The sequence below is a fragment of the Giraffa tippelskirchi genome, chromosome 1 (genome assembly GCF_054371585.1).
Source record: "Giraffa tippelskirchi isolate mGirTip1 chromosome 1, T2T-mGirTip1v1.2.pri, whole genome shotgun sequence".
Taxonomy (NCBI): Eukaryota; Metazoa; Chordata; class Mammalia; order Artiodactyla; family Giraffidae; genus Giraffa; species Giraffa tippelskirchi.
In genome coordinates this window covers 130,219,487-130,245,201 of record NC_137275.1, presented here as the reverse complement: position 1 = coordinate 130,245,201, position 25,715 = coordinate 130,219,487, and the positions used below count along the sequence as shown (strand labels likewise).

The window sequence follows — 25,715 nt, the reverse complement described above, 5'->3', positions numbered from 1 at the left end:
ATGACTAAAAAAGAAACTAAACTCAGAAGCATGCAGTGGAGTAAGAAGCAGTGATGAGCAGAACAAAGCAGTAAATATATAAACCAAATAAACATTCATTAGAATTTTTTTTAATTTATGGAATTTTAAAACAAAGTAGTAGTCTATGACCAAGTAATTTCACCCTGGGTATTTACTAGACAGAAATGTTACTAAAACACTGATACACAAACAAGCTTTAGTCACAGTAACCAAAAACTGGGAGCAAACCAAATGTGGATAAACAGGAGAGCTGGTTAAAACTGTGATAAATTTCACTGTAATAGTGAAGTCTCTCTCAACAGTAAAAAAAGAATAAATTGCTGATACGTGTAAAGGTATGGATGACTTCAACAGATATGCTGGGCAAAACAAGCCCAACACAAAAGAGTACATACAATATGACTCCATTTAATGAAACTGAAGAACAGGCAAAACAGCGAGATCCGAACACTGGCCGATTGTGGCAAGTAACTGGAGTCATATAATCTTCTATAGCTTGACTGTGGTATAAGTTACATGAGTAAATAAATTTGTCAAAACTCATTAGGTATGACTCATAGTCAAGAAAAACACAGCCAGAGACAGACTATGAGATTGGTCCTGATGCTTGATTGAGCAGATAAGGATTTTAAAAGCGCTTTTTATACATAGGTACAAGGATTGAAAGAGTAATATGGCCTTAATTTTTACAAAGGAAAGAAATATCAGCAGAGAAGTTAAAACTATTTAAAAAAAGAAGCAAATGGAAATTCTAAAACTAAAAAGAATAATAACTAAAATTTTAAAATTGTTGCTTGTGTTTAATAGAAGACTATACATGGCAGTAGAAATTATCCAATCAGAAGAAACAAGAATAAGATAAAAAGAAGAAAAACAGAATAGAGTTTCTGCAACCCATAGGGCAATATTAAGCAACATAATGTGTGCAATTAGATCCTCAGATGGAGTGGAAAGAGAGAAAAGGACAGAGGAAAAAATGTAATAAACTAACAGTTGAATAATTCCCCAAACTGTTGGGGAAATCTCAACGTAGAGACCCAAGGACATTGGTGAAATCCAAGCAAGATAAACACTAAAAATACTACACCTAAGAACATAATTCCCAAACTGCTGAAAAGAAAAATAAAGAGAAAAATTGGAAAGCAAACTATGTAAACAAAGACATATTTCATGTAGGGGGCAAGTGACATGAATGACGGCTGAGTTCTCATCAGAACAGAGGTCTAAAAGATGATGCAGGGTCTTTGAAGTGCTAAAAGAAGATGAGCTATCAACTAAGAATTCTTTATCCAGTGAAAATATCTGTCAAAAAAAAAAAAGAATCAAAAAAAAAAAGAAATAGAGACATTCTCAAAAGGAGAGATCTTCCTTCTCAAGGAAAACTGTACGATAAGAAATAATACAAGATATTCATCAGGCTAGAGAGAAACAGTATCAGATGAATATACAATCTTCAGGAAGGAGTAGATAGTGACAGAAATAATAAATAGGAAGGAAAATATAAAAGATTATCTATAGTCTCTTAATTTCCTTAAAAGACAAGTAGCTGTTTTAAACCAAAAAATAAAATTAATAACATTTTAAGGTGAGTTCATAACATCTGTAAAAGCAAAAGATACAACAATAATATAAAATAAGAGGGGTGGAGGAACAGGAAAATGGAACTATACTGTTGCAAGATTCTTACAATTAAGCAGTGTGAAATGATAGATTATTAACTCTAAGAAGACTGTGGTAAAGTTAAGGATACCTACTGGAATTCTTTAACAAAGTCATTAATAAAAAAATGTTGTTTGTTGTTTTCAGTCACTTAAGTCTCTTTGCATGTCTGACTCTTTGTGAACCCATGGACTGTAGCCTGCCAGGCTCCTCTGTCCATGGGATTTCCCAGGCAAAAATACTGGAGTGGGTTGCCCTTTTCTCCTCCAGGGGATCTTCCTGACCCAGGGACTGAACCCATGTGTCCTGCATTGGCAGGCAGATCTTTTACCACTAAGCCACCAGAGAAGCCCTAATAAATAAATACAGGTATTAAAAAAGCCAAAGATAAAATAAAACACTACAAAATATTTTTCAATTAACACAAAACAAAAAAGATTATACTGGAAATAAAAACGCCAAATAGAAACCAGTAGCAACATGGCAGACATAATATTATATGTAAAAGAACTAAACATTGCAATTAAAAAGCAGAAATTGTCAGACAAGATTAAAAAAGAAACTCTATACCCAAATATGCTGTCTATAAGATAATCACTCTTACAGATACACACAGGCTAAAATTTTAAAGACTGAGGAAAAGATACACCATGCAAGCAATCTGCAAAAGAAAACTGGTGTGGCGATACTAACATCAAGCAAGACAGATTTCAAAGTCAGAGTATTACCAGAAAGGTAAAGGGACATTTCATAATGAGAAACATGACTTTATCAGCAAAAAAAAATAACAATCCCAGTGTGTGTATACCCAGTAACAGAGATTCTAAATTAATCAGGCAGAAAATGATATAATTGTAGGGAAAAAACAGACAATTTCACAATCATATATAGATATTCAATGCCTTTTCTCAATGATTGATAGAACAAATATGGGGGGAAAAGTCAGTAAAGTTACAGCAGATTTGAATAAGGACATCAACCACCTTGACCTAACTGCCATACACAGGACACTGTGCCCCAAAATAGAAGAGAGCTTTCCAAGTATACATAGAATGATCACCAAGATAGAATATCGTCTAAAAAATTTTTAAAGCCTGAAAGTTTGAAGAGTCTGTTCTCTGCACATTATGGAATTAAAAAGGAAATCAATAATAATAATACACCCTCGAGATATATAAAAATTGAATTAACATGCTACCCAGTAACTAATGGGTGAAAGAATAAATCACAGAGAAATTACAATATCTGGAATATAATGATAATAAAAGCACATCATGCCCAAATTTGTGAAATGAAGAAATAACAGACATCAACAAAACAGAAAATAGAATCAAATTTGGTTCTGTGGGAAGATTGAGAAAACTGATAAACCAGTCTTAAGTGTATTCAAGAAAAACAGAAAATAAAAATTATCTATTCAGAATAAAAAGAAGGAACCTAACAGATTCTATAAACATTAAAAGATCAATAAAGGAAACTGTAACATTTATGAAAATTAAGTAATCTGATGAAACAGAAACTTCTCTAAAAAACATAATCTTTGAAAACTTACTTACAAAGGAATAGAAAAAGTTAAACTTTGAAGAAATTGAAGTCATGATCTCAAATCTTCCCACAGTGAAAATTCCAGACCCAGAGAGTGTCACTGGTGAATCTTATCAAATGTTTAAAGAAGTTGACGGTGAAGAAAGCTGAGCGCCAAAGAATTGATGCTTTTGAACTGTGGTATTGGAGAAGACTCTTGAGAGTCCCTTGGACTGCAAGGAGATCCAACCAGTCCATCCTAAAGGAGATCAGTCCTGGGTGTTCTTTGGAAGGACTGATGTTGAAGCTGAAACTCCAATACTTTGGCCACCTCATGCGCAGAGTTGACTCACTGGAAAAGATCCTAATGCTGGGAAGGATTGGGGGCAGGAGAAGAAGGGGACGGCAGAGGATGAGATGGCTGGATGGCATCATTGACTCGATGGACATGGGTCTGGGTGGATTCCAGGAGTTGGTGATGGACAGGGAGGCCTGGCATGCTGCGATTCATGGGGTCACAAAGAGTGGACACGACTGAGCGACTGAACTGACTGAAGACCAAGTTCACATAAGCTCAGGAACTTCGTCATAAAAGATGATGAAATTTTTCTCATCATTTTGTTGTTCAGTTGCTAAGTCGTGTCCACATCCTTGTGACCCCACAGACTTCAGCATGACATCCCTGTCCTTCACTATCTCCTGGAATTTGCTCAAACTCATGTCCGTCGAGTCGGTGATGCCATCCAACCATCTCATCCTCCATCGCCTCTTTCTCCTCCTGCCCTCAATCTTTCTCATCACTTTATGAAATCAATATAATCATGATACCAAAACCTATAACAAAGACATTGTTATGAGAAAGGTATATATATTCACCGTAGGACACATACACGAAACTCTCAACAAAATATCAGTAAACAGAATCAAACAAATATGAAGGACAACACATCATGATCAACACATCATTTCTCACAGGAATGCAAGATAAAGTCAACATTCAAAACAATGTGCTCAACATATTATGATAAGAAAGGGAGGGGCTTTCCTGCTGGCTCAGTGTAAAGAACCCATCTGTCAATGCAGGAGAGACGCGGGTTTGAGCCCTGAGCCAGGAAGATCCCACATGCCTCGGTGTAACAAAGCCCATGCGCCACACTACTAAGCCTGTGCCCTAGAGCCCAGGAACCACAACTACTGAAGCTGGTGTGGTCTAGAGACCGTGCTCCACAGCAAGAGAAACCACTGCAATGAGAAGCCCGAGCACAGCAACTAGAGAAAAGCCCGCACAGCAATGAAGACCCAGCACAGTCAAAAATAAGTAAGTCAATAAAAGTACAGGGAAAAAAGGGGAAGATTCAAATAGGCATTAACCAGTAGGACTTGGTAGAAAATCCTGATTTATGGACTCTGAGGGAGAAGGTGAGGGTGGGACGTTCTGGGAGAATAGCATTGAAACATGTATATTATCATATGTGAAACAGAACACCATTCCATGTTCGATGGATGAGACAAGGGCTCAGGGCCGGGGCAATGGGATGACCCAGAGGGATGGGATGGGGAGGGAGGTGGGTGGGGAGTCCAGGAAGGGGAACATATGTAAACCCATGGCTGATTCATGTCAATGTATGGCAAAAACTATTACAATATTGTAAAGTAATTAGCCCCCAACTAAAATAAATAAATTTATAAAAAAAAAAAAAAAGAAAATCCTGATTTAAATGATTTTTTTAAAAATTTAAACTATTTCTGAAAGATACTCATATTTCCCGAGAGTGATTGAAAAACAAAAACATAACTGACCTGGCTCAGGAGATTGGTTACTTTGGGGAGAACCACGGAGGGCTGGGGCAGCTGGAGTGGTTCCTTTGGAAACGGCGGTTTGCGATACGTCCTGTTGACTTTCCCACCGGCCCTATTAAGGACAAAATCGGTCATTCTATCAGTCAATTTTTTAAAAATTTAAAGATGCTGAAGAGAAAACTGTTACACATTGCTAAAGCTTTATTCTTGTTGAAGACATGAAAAATCTGATTAGCTGAGCATAATACTGTTAACAGCATAACACTATTCCTCCTCTTTACAGAATTGATCTTCCTAATAATAATACTTCCCACTGGGATATCCCCTTCACTTACAATTTATAGTCTCCTAATACTCTTTCTCCTGTATCATACTGCGTCTCACAAAACATGGATATAATAAGATATTTTATGAAATGCTCCTTCTGCTCTGCTCCTTAGGCCCTTTCTGCTCTTGTGCCTCAAGATACACTTTTTCCCCCCTAAAGGAATGTTTTTATTTCAATTAAAAAAAATTTAACCTTAAATTAAAATTATTTTTAAACTTTTAAAAATGTATTGGCCACATCACATGGCATGTGGGATTTTAGTTCCCCCACCAGGGATCGAACCCACGCCCCCTGAAGTGGAAGTGCAGAGCCTTAACTACTGGACCACTGCGGAGTCTCAAGATACCTTCTCTCACTTCAGATTCTCGACTGAAACCCAGGAACCACTGTAATACTGTTCAGGTTTCTTTTCCTCCACTAACATACCACTCATGAAAGAAACACTCCAGAATAGCATATTACCAAGCCTCTCATTTCTAACAGATACTAAAAATGAGTTCTCAGTTCAGTTTAGTTCATGTCCATCGAGTCAGTGATGCCATCCAGCCTTCTCATCCTCTGTCATCCCCTTCTTCTCCTGCCCTCAACCTTTCCCAGCATCAGGGTCTTTTCAAGTGAGTCAGTTCTTCGCATCAGGTGGCCAAAGTATTGGAGTTGCAGCTTCAACATCAGTCCTTCCAATGAGCACCCAGGACTGATCTCCCCTAGGATGGACTGGTTGGATCTCCTTGCAGTCCAAGGGACTCTCAAGAGTCTTCTCCAACACCACAGTTCAAAAGCATCAATTCTGCGGCGCTCAGCTTTCTTCACCGCCCAACTCTCACATCCATACATGACCACTGAAAAACCATAGCCTTGACTAAATGAGTTCTAGTTAAGCCCAAACCAACAAGTCACAAGTTCCCAATAACACAGGTATCTGAATTAACAAACCTGATTGTTCTTTCAACTTGTCTTGTTGTCACTCAGTTGCTCAGTCCTGTCTGACTCTTGACTGAGTCACTCAGTCATGTCAGACCCCATGGACCTCAGGAGGCCAAGCTTCCCTGTCTTTCACCAACTCTCAGAGCTTGCTCAAACCCATGTCCATTGAGTCAGTGATGTCATCCAGCCATCTCATCCTCTGTCGTCCCCTTCTCCTCCAGCCCTCAATCTTTCCCAGCATCAGGGTCTTTTCTAATGAGTCAGCTCTTTGCATCAGGTGGCCAGAGTATTGGAGCTTCAGCATCAGTCCTTCCAATGAATATTCAGGACTGATTTCCTTTAGGATTGACTTTAACTTGTCTTGTAAACTCCCATGAAAGAGATTTTGTTGCATAACACAAGAACAATGCCTGTCAGGTGATGGAGTAATTTACTTTTCTAGAACTTGTGGTGAGCCATAAAAATGGTCATCGCCCCAAAGCACTTTGAACATCAGTCCCACCCAGTAAAGAAATAAACCTCCGCCCATGCTACCAGCACAGAAACCAGTAATGGACAGGAGATGCAAATCTTTTCAAAGCTGTATATCCTCTGTAGATCCTTTGATAGTCACTCTTCTTTTCCACCCCAGTTTAAAAAATGGTATTTTCTGTTAGATTAAGCTACTACTCCCCAGATGAGTGACCCTGACGATCAACTTGCGTCTTTATTAGTAATCGCCTGCAAAGTAAGCTCTTTGCTGCTCCTGAAGATGGATGGAGGTAGAAAGCCCTCTTAGGTTGCCAACATGTATTGGAAACCTATTTGCTTTCAGCGGCAACCTAAGTACCAATCATAAAATCAATAAGCCCTAAGTGCTTCGGATCCTGTTTGCTTAGAGAAAGCCCCTTTCTGGGGGAACTCTCTCAGTACCTGATTTTTTTTTTCTGTTTGTTTATTTTGGACTATGCTGGGTCTCCGCTGTGGAACGGGCTTTTCTCTGGTTGCTGTGCCCAGGCTTCTCGTTGCGGTGGCTGCTCTGGATCTACAGAGGATGTACAGCTTTGAAAAGATTTGCATCTCCTCTCCATTACTGGTTTCTGTGCTGGTAGCATGCGCGGAGGTTTATTTCTTTACTGGGTGGGACTGATGTTCAAAGTGCTTTACAGGGCGCACAGGCCTCAGTAGTTGAGGCATGCGGCTCAGTTCCCGGGCTCTAGAGCACAGGCTCAGTTGTCACGGGGCATGTGGGATCTTCCCAGACCGGCCATCGAACTCGTGGCTCCTGTACTGGCAGGTGAAGTCTTTACCACTGAGCCACCAGGGAAGCCCAGCACTTTATGTTTTAAAATGGTAGGATGCTCAGCTTTAGGAAGTAAGGAAGCAAAAGACACATGAAGAGCTGACGAGGACTATGAACTCTGAGTGCGTCACTGTAGGAGAGTCTGTGTTACTATGAAGCACACGCTGATTTACATACTTTGTTTCATTAACATTTTCTGCCTTTGAATTCAATTATCTGTCTGGAAAGCTGCAGTTCTGTGTGCCCTGGGACGTCATAATCAGGTGTCGCAACAGTGAGGTCAACACTTTGGAACTTCTCAGGGGATGTAAAGCTTCATGCTGTGTTCACGGGGTTAAGTTCATGCCTGGCTGTTCTGAAGACAACTTACTCAATTTGAGGATAAATTTGTTTCCATACTTTAGATTTGTCTTCCTTGTTTGGCAGCTGACACAGTAGCACTCTGGCCCTTAGGAAAACCAAGCAGCTGATTTGAAGTCAGCCCCTCAGCTGTGTGGTGTGGGTCCAGTGACAAATAACAGAGGTGTCACCTCTTCCCCAAGGTACACCCGGGGCTCTGCTAGCTTCCCGGGTAATTTTTCCCAGCTGGCACTCCCACACACAGTGTTACTCCCAAATCTGAACAGAGGCAATAACTCTTACTGTCTCATATATTCAAATATCTCAAGTGAGAACCTTTGAAAGGATGCTCACCGTACTTACACAGCGCCTCAGCCATATTGCTAACTCTATTGGAGAATGAAAAACGGAGACATTTCATTCATCCATCTCCCTTAACCGTCATCTTAACCTTGAGAAATCTCACCGTCTTGCCAACCAGAGACAGGGACACATAGTATCTCAAATCGCTCTGGGACGGAACAGGCTCTGCTTCCGAGGGAACAACAAATTTGGATGATAAACTGGGTACAGCACTGCCCCCTCCTCTTTCTGACCCCCGTAGATCTCTAGGGAAACACTCCACTGACATCACTCACTAGATTCTTCTTCTCCAGCAGCACATATCCATTCTCTTGCCAGAAGCAGAATCTGTGGTTCAGGGTCTAGCAACACACACTGTTCCCCAGGGTCAAGGCAGTTAGTGTCTTTCCAATAAATTTTACAGGGCTTCCCAGGTGGCTCAGTGGTAAAGAATCCACCGGCCAATGCAGGAGACCCAAGTTCGATCCCTGGGTTGGGAAGATCCCCTGGAGACGGAAATGGCAACCCATTCCAATGTTCTTCCCTGGGAAATCCCATGGACAGAGGAGCCTGGCGGGCTATAGTCCACTGGGTCACAAACAGTTGGACACAACTGAGCAGCTAAACAACAAGAACAACAATAAATTTTATATCCTTGGCCACTCCAGAGTGATTCTCCCACTACTGAAATGTTGGGGGAGAAAAAAGGAAGCACCCCAGTTAAAGGTACTTCAGAGGGAGATAAACTCAAGACAATGAATAAAAAGGACTTGGCCAGACACTAGACCTTTCTGCCATCATATGGGCTCAGTTCTCAAAGTCAAACAATATGGCTTTTTTTTTTTTTTCACTTCTACCACCGTAACCTATGCTCCATTACAGAACTCTTGGACAGATAATTCTGAGATGTTTCTGACATTTTTTACCTCTATCAGCCTTCAGGATCAGCCACGAAGGGAGCATGTGAGAGTAGAAATTCTGGCTTCGTTTTGGGTCCCTAAACTAGTAGGAATTATTTGTGCTAACAGGCTGAATTCAAAGATATAAAACCCTATTCAAGATAAGAATTATGCTTAAAGGCAAAACCCAACAGGGAAAAATACAGAAGGCTTTCAGCTGACTTGAGGATGTGGCTGGTGCCTGCAGGTACCTCCAGTTCTGCTACTGTTCTCCAGAAAGACACAAATGCTTTGGGTATTTTCTACAGAGGTCTGGTTTGGATCAGGAAAGTGACAAAGAGGTAAATGAAGTGCCAGTGACACTCCAGGTCCAAAGGTGGCTACTAACGCAACTCAGGAAGAGGTGACTCACCTTTGGCACCAGCCATAACCAGTGTTGAGCTAAATAATTGCAGTTTTCAGGAAACTGATGGAACCAGAACATACAACTCAGTTTTATTAACTGAATAGTCATTCAGATTTTTGGCTAAATTTTTTTTTATAATATTTATTTGGCTGCATTGGGTCTTAATTGTGGCATGCAGTGTCTAGTTCCCTGACCAGGGGTCAAACCCAGGACCTCTGCACTGGGAGTATGGACTCCTAACCACTGGACCACCAGGGACGTCCCTGGATACTTTTAGTTGCATTGAAAACTCCATTCGGAAGACGACAAACATCTCACTAACTTATTTAAAAATACATGATTCCATTTAAAGTGGCTTTAGTTAGGAATATCAGTTATTTTTTCTTGACCGAGTTTCTTAAATCACAAACAGTCTCAACACATAGCCATTGTTTAAATGGCAAATCGATCTGTTGGAATTAATTCTGCAACTAAACTATGAGTCTATTCTGGTAGACTGGTCATAACAAGTTTGCCAAGTTTTCAATATATCTATTAAAAAAAAAAAACCTGCCTAACAATAATGATGAAAGAGCCAGTAACAGTAAATAAAAGCATCACTGCAATTAGGAATATTTTATATTTTTAATTGAAAAGTTTATCAAGAGTGATTTCTTTTAGGCCGTAAGGTGAAATTAAAAGTTAAGGGTAGCTAATAAAAATTCAACGTATCTTTGTTAAAATTAATTAGCTCATCCATTCCATCTTGGTGGAGCTCAGTAAACAATTTCAATTTTCATAGGTATGGAGCATCAGTAAATGAGGGAAGGCAAAATGTGGCTGGCCGAACTCCAAGTGTTACGAGGCCAAAGTGTGAGAAGGTTTTAGTACCTTACCACTTGCTCTCACCTCCCCAGAAGCCCTAATCCTAGGCGAGCTCTGCTCTTGCCTCCCAGCCACAGCTTTTAGTGTTACTTTGCTCCCAACTAATCTCTGCCATGATGTTAATGAAAATTAGGAGGGAAAGGCAGACTTGAACCTCCTCTGTAGCCTTTCCCTGCTTTTTTACGTAATTTGAACTAATTTTGCTGTTGTGTTAGTTACATGGCAGGCAACAGAGCACACCAGGTTCTCTGGTCCATAGCTTCGATTCCATAATCAAGGAAAGAGGGACAGACATATAGACAAGGGAACAGAGAATCCAGAAACAAGTCCCCATGAGAGTGCAAGGTAGATGCAACTAACGGGAATATAATTTTCAATTATTTTAAAAAACAGTTTCTAGTGTTTTAAGCAGTGATTCCAGATTAAAATTGTATTTCCAACTCAATTTCATCGTGTATTAAGTACTTCCATGCAAAGAAGCCAAGATGGAACCACTGAGCTACGTTCTGTGATGTTGAAGGAAGCCCCAAGGCACTTCCACTCTTTCTTTGCTCCTCTCCCCCTACATCCCATGCTTGAGAAAAGGATGCCTTACAAATTCTCAAACGTTTACTGTACCATCAGCTTCATTAATGAATTAACTCTACCCCCTCATATCCCAGAGCCTCCTACATTCCATCAGATGCCTTCATTCCTGGCATCTTCTGACAGATAGATATTTTCATAGTCCCAGGGAACGAGGAATTGTATATTCTGACTTCCAAAGTTATTTTTACAAAAAGGTAAGAGCCAAAAAAAACTAGTACAGTGTCAAATATAGTTGTCTTATAAAAACTACATTTAAAAATGCATTCGCATTCTCAAGGTAAAAGCAAGCATGTTTTCAATAGTAGGATAATACGTGTATCCCACTCATTAAGAAAAACCTAATGGATTAATTACCTCTCCCTGGATCTCTGAAAACTGAAGAATGCAGGAAGTCCCCAAAAGAAAAGAAAAATACATGAGTCTCTGAGGTTTTCCAAAACAATTTCTTCAGTAATCTCTCCTTGGGGATTTTTACGTGAAAATTATTATAGATAAAGCAACTGGAGAGTTTCTCAAATCACTACTTATAGGAGAATAAAATCTTCTACCTACCATAAAGGGTAGAGAACATTTTTTCATTTTAATTTTTTCAATAGGTAATTTGTTCCCATGACCCAAAAACCAAGTAATATAAAAAGGCACACCGTGAGAAGCCTCCTGCTTTGGGTCCCCACATACTCCCACCCTCTCCCTAGACAGTAAGTAGTGGTATCTGTTTATAATACATCCTTACAGGGTTTCCTGCATGTATGTATACATCTATAAACAGCCACACACACTCTTCTCTTGTGCAACATACTGTGCTGCACTGCATTTTTAATCACTAAGTGCATCCTGGTGATCTTTCCATATTAGTACCTGGAGGGGTTCCTAATAATTTTTATAGCTGCATAGTATCCCAGCATATTAAAAAGCAGAGACATTACTTTGTCAACAAAGGTCCATCTAGTCAAGGCTATGGTTTTTCCAGTTGTCACATATGGATGTGAGAGTTGGACTATAAAGAAACCTGAGCGCCAAAGAAGTGATGCTTTTGAACTGTGGTGCTGGAGAAGACTCTTGAGAGTCCCTTGGATGGCAAGGAGATCCAACCAGTCCATCCTAAAGGAGATCAGTCCTGGATGTGCATTGGAAGGACTGATGTTGAAGATGAAACTCCAATACTTTGGCCACCTGATGCGAAGAACTGACTCACTTGAAAAGACCCTGATGCTGGGAAAGACTGAGGGCAGGAGGAGAAGGGGACGACAGAGAATGAGATGGTTGGATGGCATCACCGACTCAATGGACATGGGTTTGGGTGGATTCCAGGAGTTGGTGATGGACAGGGAGGCCTGGCATGCTGTAGTTCATGGGGTCGCAAAGAGTCAGACACAACTGAGTGACTGAACTGAACTGATCCCATTTATTTGTGTATTTGTGTGTATGCACACATGGACACAGATAAAACATATTTAACCAGGTCACACCAACAGACATTTAACTTGTTTCCAATCTTCTGCCTTTATAAACATGGCAATGGCCCTCATAAACATGTCATTTCTTACCTCTACAAGCACTACTGCTGTATAAAGGGGTTTTAATAGGATCTAAATGATTCTTACATCAACTAGTTTAAACACTACCCCATCCTGAGGAATTCTATTACGGGCAGCATTGTAACAATTCTGAATTCAAGCCAATGCCATACTGGATGCAGTTTACCACTGTTTCATTTAAAAGGCCAAAGGAAGGACTCTTCTGTTCCTTGCTGCTACTGGTGGAGGGAAATATTTCTTTACTCTCTAGGAAGAAAACACAATTGTCAGCATATTTATTCTCTCTAAAAATCTTTTCAGATGCTCTGCTTCAAATGATAAAACTAGTGAGAGCCTCTCATCCACAAATGGGGAAGCCACTCTCTGCTCCCTGCTGAAGTGAGCCTGGAATCAAATCCTCTCTGCCGAGTGTTTTATGGCTTTGTCTCCTAACATCAGCTGTGGTCCTCTGTCACCTGAACTTCCTTGCTCGCTCACCAGGTCCATCCATTAAACCTGTCTTAGAGCAGTCTTCCTCCACCTCTCCCCTAGTGACAAGCAAAGGGTCTCTGATTTAGATACATGGACATTCATATAACCTATTGATATGGACACAGGCAGGAAGTCAGATTATCCAGGGTGACAGTGATGAGGTGGATGGAAGCCTGGCTGTACCTGGTAACTGTTCAGGATCTGAGGGGGCCAACAGTCTACAGGAAGATGAAGAGATGGCTCCACGGCTGACCTGGGAGCATAGTTAGGAATGGGAAGCTGGCCCTTCTGCTTTCCCTGACAAGACTGCCACTGTCTATCAGAGGCCAGGGACACTGTCCATGCAGAGGGGTGAGATAGAAGACTCCAAACTGCTGCAGTGGGAGAAAAGTGTCCTTCACTGTTGGAGGTGTCTGATGACAACAGAAAACACGCTGACACAGAGCAGGCAGAGCCAGCCTTTTGCTGCTGGGACGGCACCAGGACACCAGTACAACCTTAGAGGGTGGAAATCAGACTTCCCTCATCTTCACTAAGTTTCCTATCCCTAACCCAGGGGCTCCAGGACATCAAGATGACTGAAAAGGGGAAGGTCTTGGTAGAGTAACAAAAAATGTACAACATTATTTACTCATTTAATACATCCTGCTAGAAATTCCCTGGCGGTCCAGTGGTTAGAGCTTCATGCTTTCATTGCAGGGGTGCATGTGTGCTTGGCTGTCTCAGTCACGTCCAACTCTTTGCAACCCCATGGACTGTAGCCCGTCAGGCTCCTCTGTCCATGGGATTCTCCAGGCAAGAATACTGGAGTGGGTTGCCATGACCTGCCCTCCAGGGGTTCTTCCTGACCCAGGGATCGAACTAGTGTCTCCTGCAGAGGTTCTAACATTGGTTGAGGCACTAAGATTCTGTATACTGCGGCCACAAAAACCAAAAAACAAAACAACAACCAAACACCCATGTCCTAACTTCTCCCCAACCCTCCTCAGAGACTGCCCTGGGAAAAGGCCTCCAATAAACTTCACTCTCACACCCAAAATAGTCTCTTCAGTCAGAACAGTCTCTGAAGCATCCAGAAGGAGTTCCTCCAGGTTCCCAGCTGCTCTCCCCAATACCTCTCAGTCTCTGAGGACTCCTGTCTGTCACCCCGGCCGGCTGCTCCCCCTGCACAAGCCCTTAAGCATCACCGTCACCCCACACAACCTCACCTCTCTGTTTGAACCTCTTACGGCCAATTCAGGAGATTCAGGTTGAATCCCTGGCTGTTCCAACCAGGCTCTGAGCTCCCCAATCTGTGTTCAGCTCAGGCTTCCAGACCCCTGAACTGGCTGACACACCTTCTGTCCGAAGTTGAACTAAATCATTTTCTTCCTCAAACCTGCCGCCTCACATTCTTCTCTCTACAATGTCCCCAGAACCCATGTCACCCAGTCTCCCCCAGCTCCACCTCATTCCTCATGTCCCCAGAGTTCTAGAGGCTCCATTCTCCTGAGCAGGTCCTGACTCTCTTTCCCTCCCCTCCCACTGCCAAGACCTCTCCCTTCACCTGCTCTGTCCACCCTCACTTGTGTGTTGATAACAGTACACATTTTTACTATATACATTATTCTAATGTAATTTTATGGACCACAGCCAGGAACATGAGTGGGATCAAGGTGGACTGCCTAAAAGTGGCCCAGCTCCCCCACAACTCCCCAGTACATCACACAGGAACTTTTGAAACAAGGGCCCTTTCTCTGGGTTCTGCCCTACACTGCACCCTCTGCTTGACTTGGGCTTCCTTCTCTCTCCACGCTTCTGTTCACACTCTTGCTTCAATCCCTTCCGCTTGGGTGGATCTTATCATCCTTCAGCATTTAGCTTATGGCGGGGGGGTTCCCCTCTTTGCAGCCTTTCTTGGTCCTTGAATGATACCTATAAAAGTGTCCACTTCCTCTTCTGGGTTCCTACACTACCTAGGCATACTTCTATTATAGCATCTATATTCCTTTATTCTATTTGAATGTAGATGAGACAATAATTTTCTTTCAAGTAGATATTACTGTTTTGTATTTTTTTTCCCATTTAAACATAAAGAAACTAGAAGAGAGAAAAGCTGAAAATCTTTGGGCCACTTTTTTCAATGAAATTATGATAGAGGATTTGGGTTAGATGGACTTCAAAAAAAAGTCATGGTTTTTCTTATATTTTCCTTAAAATTATTTATTATATCAATAATGTTACTTATAATCAATAATGACAGTTTTCCAAATACTCTGCTTTGTTTAGATGATTACAACTATGCTATGCCAATCACACCTATCAGTGGACCTGTATCAAGGAGTGTTAAACCCTAGCACACTTTCAGACTCACGGTAGGCGGTCAATGAATTGATGAACTACTGCATTCTCAGTTGTATCCAACCATCCACCTATGACTGTTTTGAGTGTGATCCTTTTAAGTAAATGATATCCCAGCTAATAAAATTTCTGTTCCTTTATTTTTCTTTCTTCTAACATATAATATTAACTTTTATACACAATCTTCACAAATTTTCAATTACTTCATCAATATTTTAACTATTAAAAATCTGAAATGAAGTTCCTTTTCTGACACAAACAGGAAGAATATATTTTCAACAGGAATAGGAACTTAAGCAACTAAATTGTCTAATACTTAAAAAGCAGAGTAACAATAAGGTTTCAGTAACATTATTTTAACTGGCAGATAAAAAGAAATGAACTCTAAACACTTTCCAATAAATTTCACACAGTACTGAAAAATGGAAGAAATTTTGGCATGCACGACTAGCGTGTGATATTTGAGAGAAGGAAAAGCTGGATGGGAAACAGGTCTAAGCCTGACAGAAAATAGTTACAAGCACTTACCTTGTTGCTGCCCAGACTGGAGGATGGAATAAGATCCTGGCGGCTGCCAGACAACTGAAGAGGAAATGAAGAGGAGAATTAGCCCTTTATGTGCAAAAGCACATACATCTATGATCCTGGAAATACAACACTTTGAAAACCAAATCAACAGAATGTTAAAGTTGGATGGTATGAGAGAGGCTGCCAAGACCAAGTTGCAAACCAGACTCATGGCCTTTGATACCCTGTTAGGCACAGTTTTTGTTTTTAATTGAATTAACATTTTTAACATGGCAGGTTTGTATAAGATCAGATGCCCAGCTTACCTAGAGGTAATAGCCAACTGGGCCCAACTAAGGGACACTTGATTTGTTTATCCACTTCTATGTAAAGGATATCAGGCTACTAGTTACCTTGTTATTGCTGTTGTTTAGTTGCAAAGTCATGTCTGACTCTTGCAACCCCATGGACTGTAGCCCGCCAGGCTCCTCTGTCTGTGGGATTTCCCAGGCAAGATTACTGGAGTGGGTTGCTATTTCCTTCTCCAGGGCATCTTCCTGACCCAGGGATTGAACCCAGATCTCCTGATTGGCAGGCAGGTCCTTTACCACTGAGCCACCAGGGGAGCCCACTGGTTACCTTATCATTTCCTGACCTGACGACTCCTTTCTCTGGGTGCTACAGTAAATGTATACATAGAAGCTATTTATTTTAAATCATAGGATTCTAAGTACAAAATCTCTGCACATACAGACATTTTAGTACATCATTCACTGCATTTTAGTACATCATTTTCTGAAGGAGTGAGAAGATATTTATGTTAAGTTAAAGGGAGGTTTTTTTTACTATCTGAGAATGTTCCCAATCTTTCCATCTGAGATCATCAGTGACATCACTCAGTCTCAGGGAGCCACTTGTACCCTCCAGCCTGACAGCCACCCTGTCCTATTTCTCACTGGGATCTCTCCAACACCAAGGCTAAGGGTCAGCTGCTCTTTATTTCAACATTTATACCGTGGTTTCTCTTGGTGTGAAGTTCAGACAACAGTGTACTATTTCTCACATCCACCTCTTTATCAAAAGTAAGGAAAGTAGAGATAAATCACAGGGCTCCAAGCATTATTTCTTTGCGAAGAATTGTTTATAAGCTTCATATTCATGCAAAGAATTATTTGTAAGCTTCATATTCATGTAAATTTTATCTATGTTTTAAAACACAACAACAAACTTACAACACTGTGACAAAACAAACCTAACTGATTTGACTCAATTATGCTCCCTGGATGACCTTTGAGCAACTGAGTTTAAACATGGTCTAGACTTCTCCTCAACCTGAAAGTAATTAAGTTCAGCCTAGAAAATTCAAACGGCTTTCCCCAGGCACTACGCTAGATTTGCTTTAGTTCAACACATGCTCACCTAACACAGTCACTGTGCCAGGCGCTGGAGGTATGAAGATAAATGAGAAACGTTCCAGAGGGACTTACACGGATTCTCCGCGTAACATTAGGAAGCTCAGAGATGGAGGGCTGCATCGATGCTATGGGGTAGACAAGTGGGAACTTCAGTCAGTGCAGAGGAGGAAATGATACCCGAGACGAGACTTAAAGGATGGAAAGAAGTCATCCAAGGAAAGAGGAGGAGCAAAAGCAGATCCTGGGCCGAGCACAGGCTGGGGTCCCACGTACTCACTCTGTTCACATTAGGAGAGCTGATACTCCTCCTGTTCAGCTTCCCTTTTCCCGTCAACTGTTCCTTCACGGCAACTTCCTGTGGGTCAGAGAAAACACAGAGGAAAAGCACGCATGAGACACACGCTTCCAGAGTAACAGTGTCTAAAGCAGGCTTTCAGCTATGGACATATTCCAAGTTCTTTATTTGTTGGAGTGGCGTGGTCATGCCACACAGCTTGTGAGATCTTAGTTCCCCGTCCAGGGATCAAACCCGTGCCCCCTGTAGCTGAAGCGCATAGTCCTAACCACTGGACTACCAGGGAAGTCCCCTAGTTCTTTAAATGACAGCTGTTACTTCATACAACAGAATGACCCAGTTACAGTCACTGTGGAATATGCAAAGTTAATTAAACAGCTGACAGGTTATGTGGTTCATTCCTTTCCTTATCTACTGATGGCTCCCTTGAAGCTGCCCACAAGTGAGTCCCAGGAGAAAGATTATGAAAAGCAGACCATTCACTTTTATGTTTCTTTAGTATTTTTGTTTATTAAAAAAACAAACAAACAAACTTTGGGGACTTCCCTGGTAGTCCACAGTGTCTAAGACTCTGTGCTCCCAGAGCAGGGGGTCCAGGTTTGATCCCTGGTCAGGGAACTAGATCCCACAGGCCGCAACTAAGACCTGGCACAGCCTAAATCAATAACTTTTAAATTTTTTTAAAAGTTTCAACATAGCTACATAAACTGACGTTTAGAACTTCTCTGAGCCTTGGGTTTATGGCTGGTACCTCTGTTTTCCCTCTTAGAGATCCACTCTGAGGCTGTGGAGGCCAAGAAAGGACACAACATTCTGCCTCGGGGCTACATTTTTCTTTGGCGACTGTCTAGTGTCAAGAAATTTGTAAAATACTTCTTAATCAGCAAGAGTGACATATTTCCTTCCACTGCTGGCTCAGTCAGTAAAGAATCCACCTGTACTGCGGCAGACCTGGGTTCGATCCCTGGGTTTGGACGATCCCCTGGAGGAGGGCATGGCAACCCACACCAGTATTCCTGCCTGGAGAATCCCCATGGGCAGAAGAACCTGGTGGGCTACAGTCCACGGGATCGCAGAGAGTCAGACGCAACCGAGCACACAGCACAGCAGCATCCAGGCAATCAGATACCATTTAGGGTCTTGGAAAAAGTAACTTCCAAATGTCATTTTTGTATCTTCAAAGACTCACCCGACAAGTTTAATGTAAATTAATATGCTCCACTTAAGAGGTTTCAAAAGTTTAGCCCTAACAACACTGTGAACTGCGGAAAGTCAAACCCTGGGTTGAGCTGGGCTGGCACCCCGCCCCGCCCCCATCGGCTGACCTGGCGAAGGCGGTCTAACGTGAGGAGATTCTCCACTGCCAGCACGCTCCTGAGGTATTTCTCGATGTACGCTTCCGAGTCGGCAGATGCCGTGTTTTCCACATTAGCTGCCATCCTTGCTAACGTTTCTCGTTCCTCTACTCCCTGAGCATCCTGGAGAATGGAAAGTTATACGTTAAAATTAAGTACCTTGCAGCAGAAAATGCTACACAGGCATTGATCTATACGAATCCACAAAGAGTACCGAACCAACAAATGGGATGTACTCCAAGTTCCATTTTAGAGTCACCTCTTGGAACTCAAAATGCATGTTCCCACAGAAATCATGGTATACACGGTGGCTTGGGTCACTCGAAAGGCCAAGTTAAACACAGAGCAGTTGAAACACGGCACGTTTTCAACAAAACTGTCCTCTCCTGCATTTCCATTGTGAACCAAGACATTCCTGGTTAGAAAGGATCTGGGGAACAAGCTGGAAACTTGACCACAACAGTACTTTAGGAACACATCTTGAGGGGCCAGAGGGAGGACTAAGGAGCTGAGGTGACAGCTGGACCCATGTGGGACCCAAACCACCCTCGCAGGAGGCAGACATAGGTATGAAGGGTAAGAGTGGGAAGAAGGGCTGGATTCCAACCCTTTCAATAAGCAGCCTCCCATGGACTACATACTCTCCACATAGTCCAATCCCCAACTCTGCAGAAGAGGCCCAAGACTGGAAGCTGACTGAGGAGAGAAGCCCCCAGGCATATTCTCCCTTGCCCAGCTCCATGGACACAGCTGGTCCAGGCATATAAATGGAATGTTTGCATATCACAGGAGGGATTTTGTTAATGTAACTAATTAGATCTCTCAAGTTCATGAGGCTCAAAACGAAGCACCCACCTTGGAAAAAATCAGATCCTTTCTTGTAAATTTTGTTATAACAACATCAAAAACTGCAAAACAGACAGGGCTGGCCAAAAAGTTTGCTCGGGGTTTTACATACCATCATATGATAGAACTGAACATTTTGTCCAGTCCACTGGTCATAGCAAACACCCTCTTTCACCAACACAAGAGAAGACTCTACACATGGACATCACCAGATGGTCAATACAGAAATCAGATTGATTTCTTTGCATCCAAAGATGGAGAAGTTCTATACAGTCAGCAAAAACAAGACCGGGAGCTGACTGTGGCTCAGATCATGAACTCCTTATTCCAAAATTAAGACTTAAATTGAAGAAAGTAGGGAAAACCACTAGACCATTCAGGTATGACCTAAATCATAATTTACAATTATACAGTGGAAGTGACAAATAGATCCAAGGGATTAGATCTGATAGACAGAGTGCCTAAAGAACTGTGGACGGAGGTTAGTGACATTGTACAGGAGACAGGGATCAGGACCATGCCCAAGAAAAAGAAATGCAAAAAGGCAAAATGGTTGTCTGAGGAGACCTTACAAATAGCTGTGAAAAGAAGAAAAGCAAAAGGCAAAGAAGAAAAGGAAAAATATACCCATTTGAATGCCGAGTTCCAAAGAATAGCAAGGAGAGAAAAGAAAGCCTTCCTCAGCTATCAGTGCAAAGAAATAGAGGAAAATAGAATGGGAAAGACTAGAGATTTCTTGAAGACAATTAGAGATACCAAGGGAACATTTTATGCAAAGATGGGCACAATAAAGGACAGAAATGGTATGGACCTAACAGAAGCAGAAGATATTAAGAAGGTGGTGGCAAGAATACACAGAAGAACTATACAAAAAAGATCTTCATGACCCAGATAACCACGATGGTGTGATCACTCACCTAGAGCCAGACATCCTGGAATGGGAAGTCAAGTGGGCCTTAGGAAGCATCACTACAAACAAAGCTAGTGGGGGTGATGGAGTTCCAGTTGAGCTCTTTCAAGTCCTAAAAGATGATGCTGTGAAAGTGCTACACTCAACAGGCCAGCAAATTTGGAAAATTCAGCAGTGGCCACAGGACTGGAAAAGGTCAGTTTTCATTCCAATCCCAAAGAAAGGCAATGCCAAAAAATGTTCAAAATACCACACAACTGCACTCATCTCACACACTAGCAAAGTAATGCTCAAAATTCTCCAAGCTAGGCTTCAACAGTATGTGAACCAAGAACTCCCACATGTTCAAGCTGGATTTAGAAAAGGCAGAGGAACCAGAGATCAAATTGCCAACATCTGTTGGATCATCAAAAAAGCAAGAGAATTCCAGAAAAACATCTATTTCTGCTTTATTGATTATACCAAAGCCTTTGACTGTGTGGATCACAACAAACTGGAAAATTCATAAAGGGATGGGAATACCAGACCACCTGACCTGCCTCTTGAGAAATCTGCATGCAGGTCAGGAAGCAACCGTTAGAACTGGACATGGAACAACAGACTGGTTCCAAATAGGAAAAGGAGTACGTCAAGGCTGTATACTGTCACCCTGCTTATTTAACTTATATGCAGAGTACATCATGAGAAATACTGGACTAGATGGAGCACCAGCTGGAATCAAGATTGCTAGGAGAAATATCAATAACTTCAGATATGCAGATGACACCACCCTTATGGCAGAAAGCAAAGAAGAACTGAAGAGCCTCTTGATGAAAGTGAAAGAGGAAAGTAAAAAAGTTGGCTTAAAGCTCAACATTCAGAAAACTAAGATCATGGCATCTGGTCTCATCACTTCATGGCAAATAGATGGGCAAACAACGGAAACAGTGATAGACTTTATTTTGGGGGGCTCCAAAATCACTGCAGATGGTGACTGCAGCCATGAAATTGAAAGCGCGTGCTCCTTGGAAGAAAAGCTCTGACCAACCTAGCAGCATATTAAAAATCAGAGACATTACTTTGCCAACAAGGGTCTGTCTAGTCAAAGCTATGGTTTTTCCAGTAATCATGTATGGATGTGAGAGTTGGACTATAAAGAAAGCTGAGCACCGAAGAATTGATGCTTTTGAACTGTGGTGTTGGAGAAGACTCATTTGAGAATCCTTTGGACTGCAAGGAGATCAAACCAGTCAATTCTAAAGGAAATCAATCCTGAATATTCATTGCAAGGACTGATGCTGAAGCTGAAACTCCAATACTTTGGCCACCTGATGCAAAGAACTGACTCACTGGAAAAGACCCTGACGCTGGGAAAGATTGAAGGCAGGAGGAGGAGGGGACAACAGAAGATCAGATGGTTGGATGGCATCACTGACTCAATGGTAATGAGTTTGAGGAAGCTCTGGGAGTTGGTGATGGACAGGAAAGCCTGGCATGCTATAGTCCATGGGGTCGCCGAGTCAAACACAACTGAGCAACTGAACTGAACTGAATGTATCCAAATGCCATTGCATCTTAAGATGCCATTAACTTTAAGAGAAAATCATTTTATATATTACTAAAGAGAAAAAAAAGGAAAAATTCAGCCAATTAACTTTAAGACAGCATCAATTTTAAGACACAGTCTAACTTCGAGAGTATTTTTTTTAATTAACCTAAGCCTTAGAACAGATAAAATATGGAGAAATTCAGAAGCCAGCTTAAGTTCACAAAACTTTTGTCTCCTACAGTAATTCATTTGGGCCTAGGCATCATCCTTGTTTTACAGACAAGGAACAAGGAAGGCTGCATAATTAGCAGGAGAGGCAAGACTAGAACTTAGGTCTCCTGATTCCTGATGGGAGTATTCTTTTCACCACTGGACATGGAATACTTTATGGTATCTGATGGGAACAGACATATCTTGGTTTTCTGAGAGAGAAGATACCCAAGTTTTAAGAAAACATACTTATCCATGTTATCCACATCCCTCTCAAGATATAAAACATTTCCATTACTTCACAAAGTTCAACTCCTTCCCTCTCCTAAGGAAAGATCAGTTCTTTCACCACAGGTTAGTTTTGCCTGTTTTAGAAGTTCACAAAATTGGAATGATATCCTTCTGCATCTGGTCGTTCACTTAACATAGTGACTCAGAGATCTGGTCATCACGTAGTTCATTACTTTGTATGGTTGAGTAATATTCCACAGTATGGACATGCCATAATTTATCCATTCCTCTGTTGATGGATGTTTGCGTTCTTTCCAGCTTTAGGTTGTTTTGAATTAAGCAGCTTTGAATATTCTTATGTAAATCTTTATGGATATATGTTTTCATTTCTCTTGGGTAAGGGCCTATAAGTAGAATTACTGGGTGATGGGGTAGATGTCTATTTAACTTGATAATAAACTGCCAGTGAATGTATCATTTTATACCCCATTAGCAATGAAAGCATTCTAGCTGCTTTTAACAAAAAAAAAAAAAAAAGGAAGAAGAAAAAGAAAGGCAAAACCATCTCTTGTTGCTCTCTGGTTTATAACCACTTCTTTTTGCAACTGAGTCCTCATGGCCTCTGTAACATTAAACACAAAGAACTTTTCCAGGCTTCTTCATGAAACACAGCTTTTAAGAAGCTTATTTTGAAATAAAAAACAAATCCTTACACTGTAGGCTTTAAGTCTCATTTTTCCTTTTTATCATCAGGAATTGATAATGTGACCCTAACACTTGCCAACTTAGTCGTTTAGCAAATTATTAACAGGTAGCCCCATCACGTGAGGCTGTCTATCTTTCCACTGATTACTGCACAATTCTGCCCTTTGAAAAGCGTGTCACCTGAAGAATAAAAGCCCTGTTAAAGAGAAAAAGAAAACTGCAAATGAGAAGGAAGGAGGGGAAGAAAGATGAAGGGAGAAAAGGATCGTTCATCGCAGTTGTGTTTCTCAACTGCATTCAAATCATTTATAGAGTTAAGATCTGAAACAACTGGAAAAAGAGAGAAAGCATTCAGATACAGAGAATAAACAGTAAATCTCTGGCTACAAGTATACAAAGAGCAGCCTATTACAGACCCAAGATTTGGCAGCTAGTCTAACTCGAAAAGGGGTTCAATTTTTAAAGTTCCAGCAGGTTCAAAATTAAATAGTCAAACAGTTAATATTTGCCTTGTAAGCCTAATACTTTGAAGAGCCAGGGAAGTATTTAGTCACTCAGTTCAGTTCAGTTGCTCAGTCTTGTCTGACTCTTTGCAACCCCATAAATCGCAGCACGCCAGGCCTCCCTGTCCATCACCAACTCCCAGAGTTTACCCAAACCCATGTCCATCGAGTCGGTGATGCCATCCAGCCATTTCATCCTCTGTCGTTCCCTTCTCCTCCTGCCCCCAATCCTTCCCAGCATTAGGGTCTTTTCCAATGAGTCAACTCTTCGCATGAGGTGGCCAAAGTATTGGAGTTTCAGTTTCAACATCAGTCCTTCCAATGAACACCCAGGACTGACCGCCTTTAGGATGGACTGGTTGGATTAGTCACTATTTGACATTATTTGAGAGCAAAAGTGTTCTGCAATAAAAGAGCTCTAAAACGAAGCCCAAGTACTGTATAATCTTCTCAGTCTTCCAAAACCTGATCTGTCTTCAAATATATACTGCCCATCTATTGTTCAAATATTCAACAGAATCGATCAACAGACACTGAGCCCCTGAATGAAGAGTATGAAGGCATGGTGGATGATGTGCTTAGGTGGGAGTCCTCACCCCAGGGTCCCATTCCCATTTTCCACCCCAAGGGCAGCACAGCCTGGACCTCCTCACTCACTCCCCAGTTCTCTGTAGTCAACACGGCGGAAGGAACCACCCTTCTTCACTTTGTCACAGAGTCCTTTACTTAGGCTCCTCACTTCTCCTGTCCTGGTAAGGAAGGCCTGGTTACTAGCTGTGCCAATAACCGGGTGAACAAATCTGTCTAAATCAGGGAATAAGTACTAGGAAACATATAAACTACATTCTCTAGCAAGCGCCTGTCATGAGTATTTTCAGCTCCATTTGTTTGATTTCTATGCACATCTCAATTAGCTCAAAAAAAGAACAGTAATAAATACTATTTATTAGTATTTAATGCTGCTGCTGCTGCTAAGTCGCTTCAGTCGTGTCCGACTCTGTGCGACCCCATGGACGGCAGCTCACCAGGCTCCGCCGTCCCTAGGATTCTCCAGGCAAGAATACTGGAGTGGGTTGCCATTTCCTTCTCCAATTAGTATTTAATAGTAATTAATAATTAATTTAAAAAATTAAAAAATACTACCCCATTAGTATTTAATAGTAATACTATTGCTAACTATAATAGGAATTACAATTTACTCTTTAGCATGTGTACAATTTGTGTACATTGTCTCATTTAATCCTTAAAAAACAACTCTGTACAGGAGGTATTACTAATCCAGTTCGATAAATGAAAAAACTTAGGCTCAAAGTAACTTACCCAAGTTCACTTCACTAAGAGGTGACAGAAACAAGATTTCTGTCTGATTCCACTATGATTCTCTGGAACTCTGTATTATGCTGTGTGGTCTCCCTTTAAGGCTTATATCCTCTTCTACGGGTAAAACGGTGCTGATTTGCTTTTCAAAAGACTCTTCTTTAACAAAAGACTAAAACCAGAACCTTTAAGCCCACAGAAGTATTACATATGCCCACACATTTTACTACGAATCAAGTTACGATTACAAAACTCCTCTACAAGCCTACGGCATTTTTGTATATACACATTTTCATTTGATACGTATTTCTTAGGTAGGTGACTTTTCAGGGAGTTAGCTCTTTTTACATGCTTATTCTTAGTAAATTCAAATTTCATACGATCCTTCACCTCTGGAATATTGGAGACAATTTCAAAAGTCACTCCACAGCCTGGAATAGAACTTCGATGTGACATCTTTTTGAGGAGACTCTGAGCAAAACCCTAGAGAAAAACAAAACAGAAGACATGGCTTCCCATCTCCAAAACTGAGGTTTCATCAACCAAGAGGCAACATAAAAGACACCAT

General features: G+C 41.3%; 1 protein-coding gene across 5 annotated transcripts in view; it reads right to left on the bottom strand.

Annotated features, from left to right (window-relative positions):
- The window catches only part of KIF13B (kinesin family member 13B), a 211,488-nt gene that overhangs the window by 33,534 nt on the left and 152,239 nt on the right, over nt 1–25,715 (bottom strand). For all 5 annotated transcript variants that reach the window (XM_081496112.1, XM_081496072.1, XM_081496092.1 and 2 more), the window contains 5 exons: nt 25,538–25,630; nt 18,868–19,020; nt 17,525–17,602; nt 15,854–15,907; nt 5,005–5,116 (listed from right to left, as the gene is read on the bottom strand). In XM_081496112.1, coding sequence (XP_081352238.1) covers nt 5,005–5,116; nt 15,854–15,907; nt 17,525–17,602; nt 18,868–19,020; nt 25,538–25,630 — 490 coding nt within the window. The remainder of the gene's footprint in view (nt 1–5,004; nt 5,117–15,853; nt 15,908–17,524; nt 17,603–18,867; nt 19,021–25,537; nt 25,631–25,715) is intronic.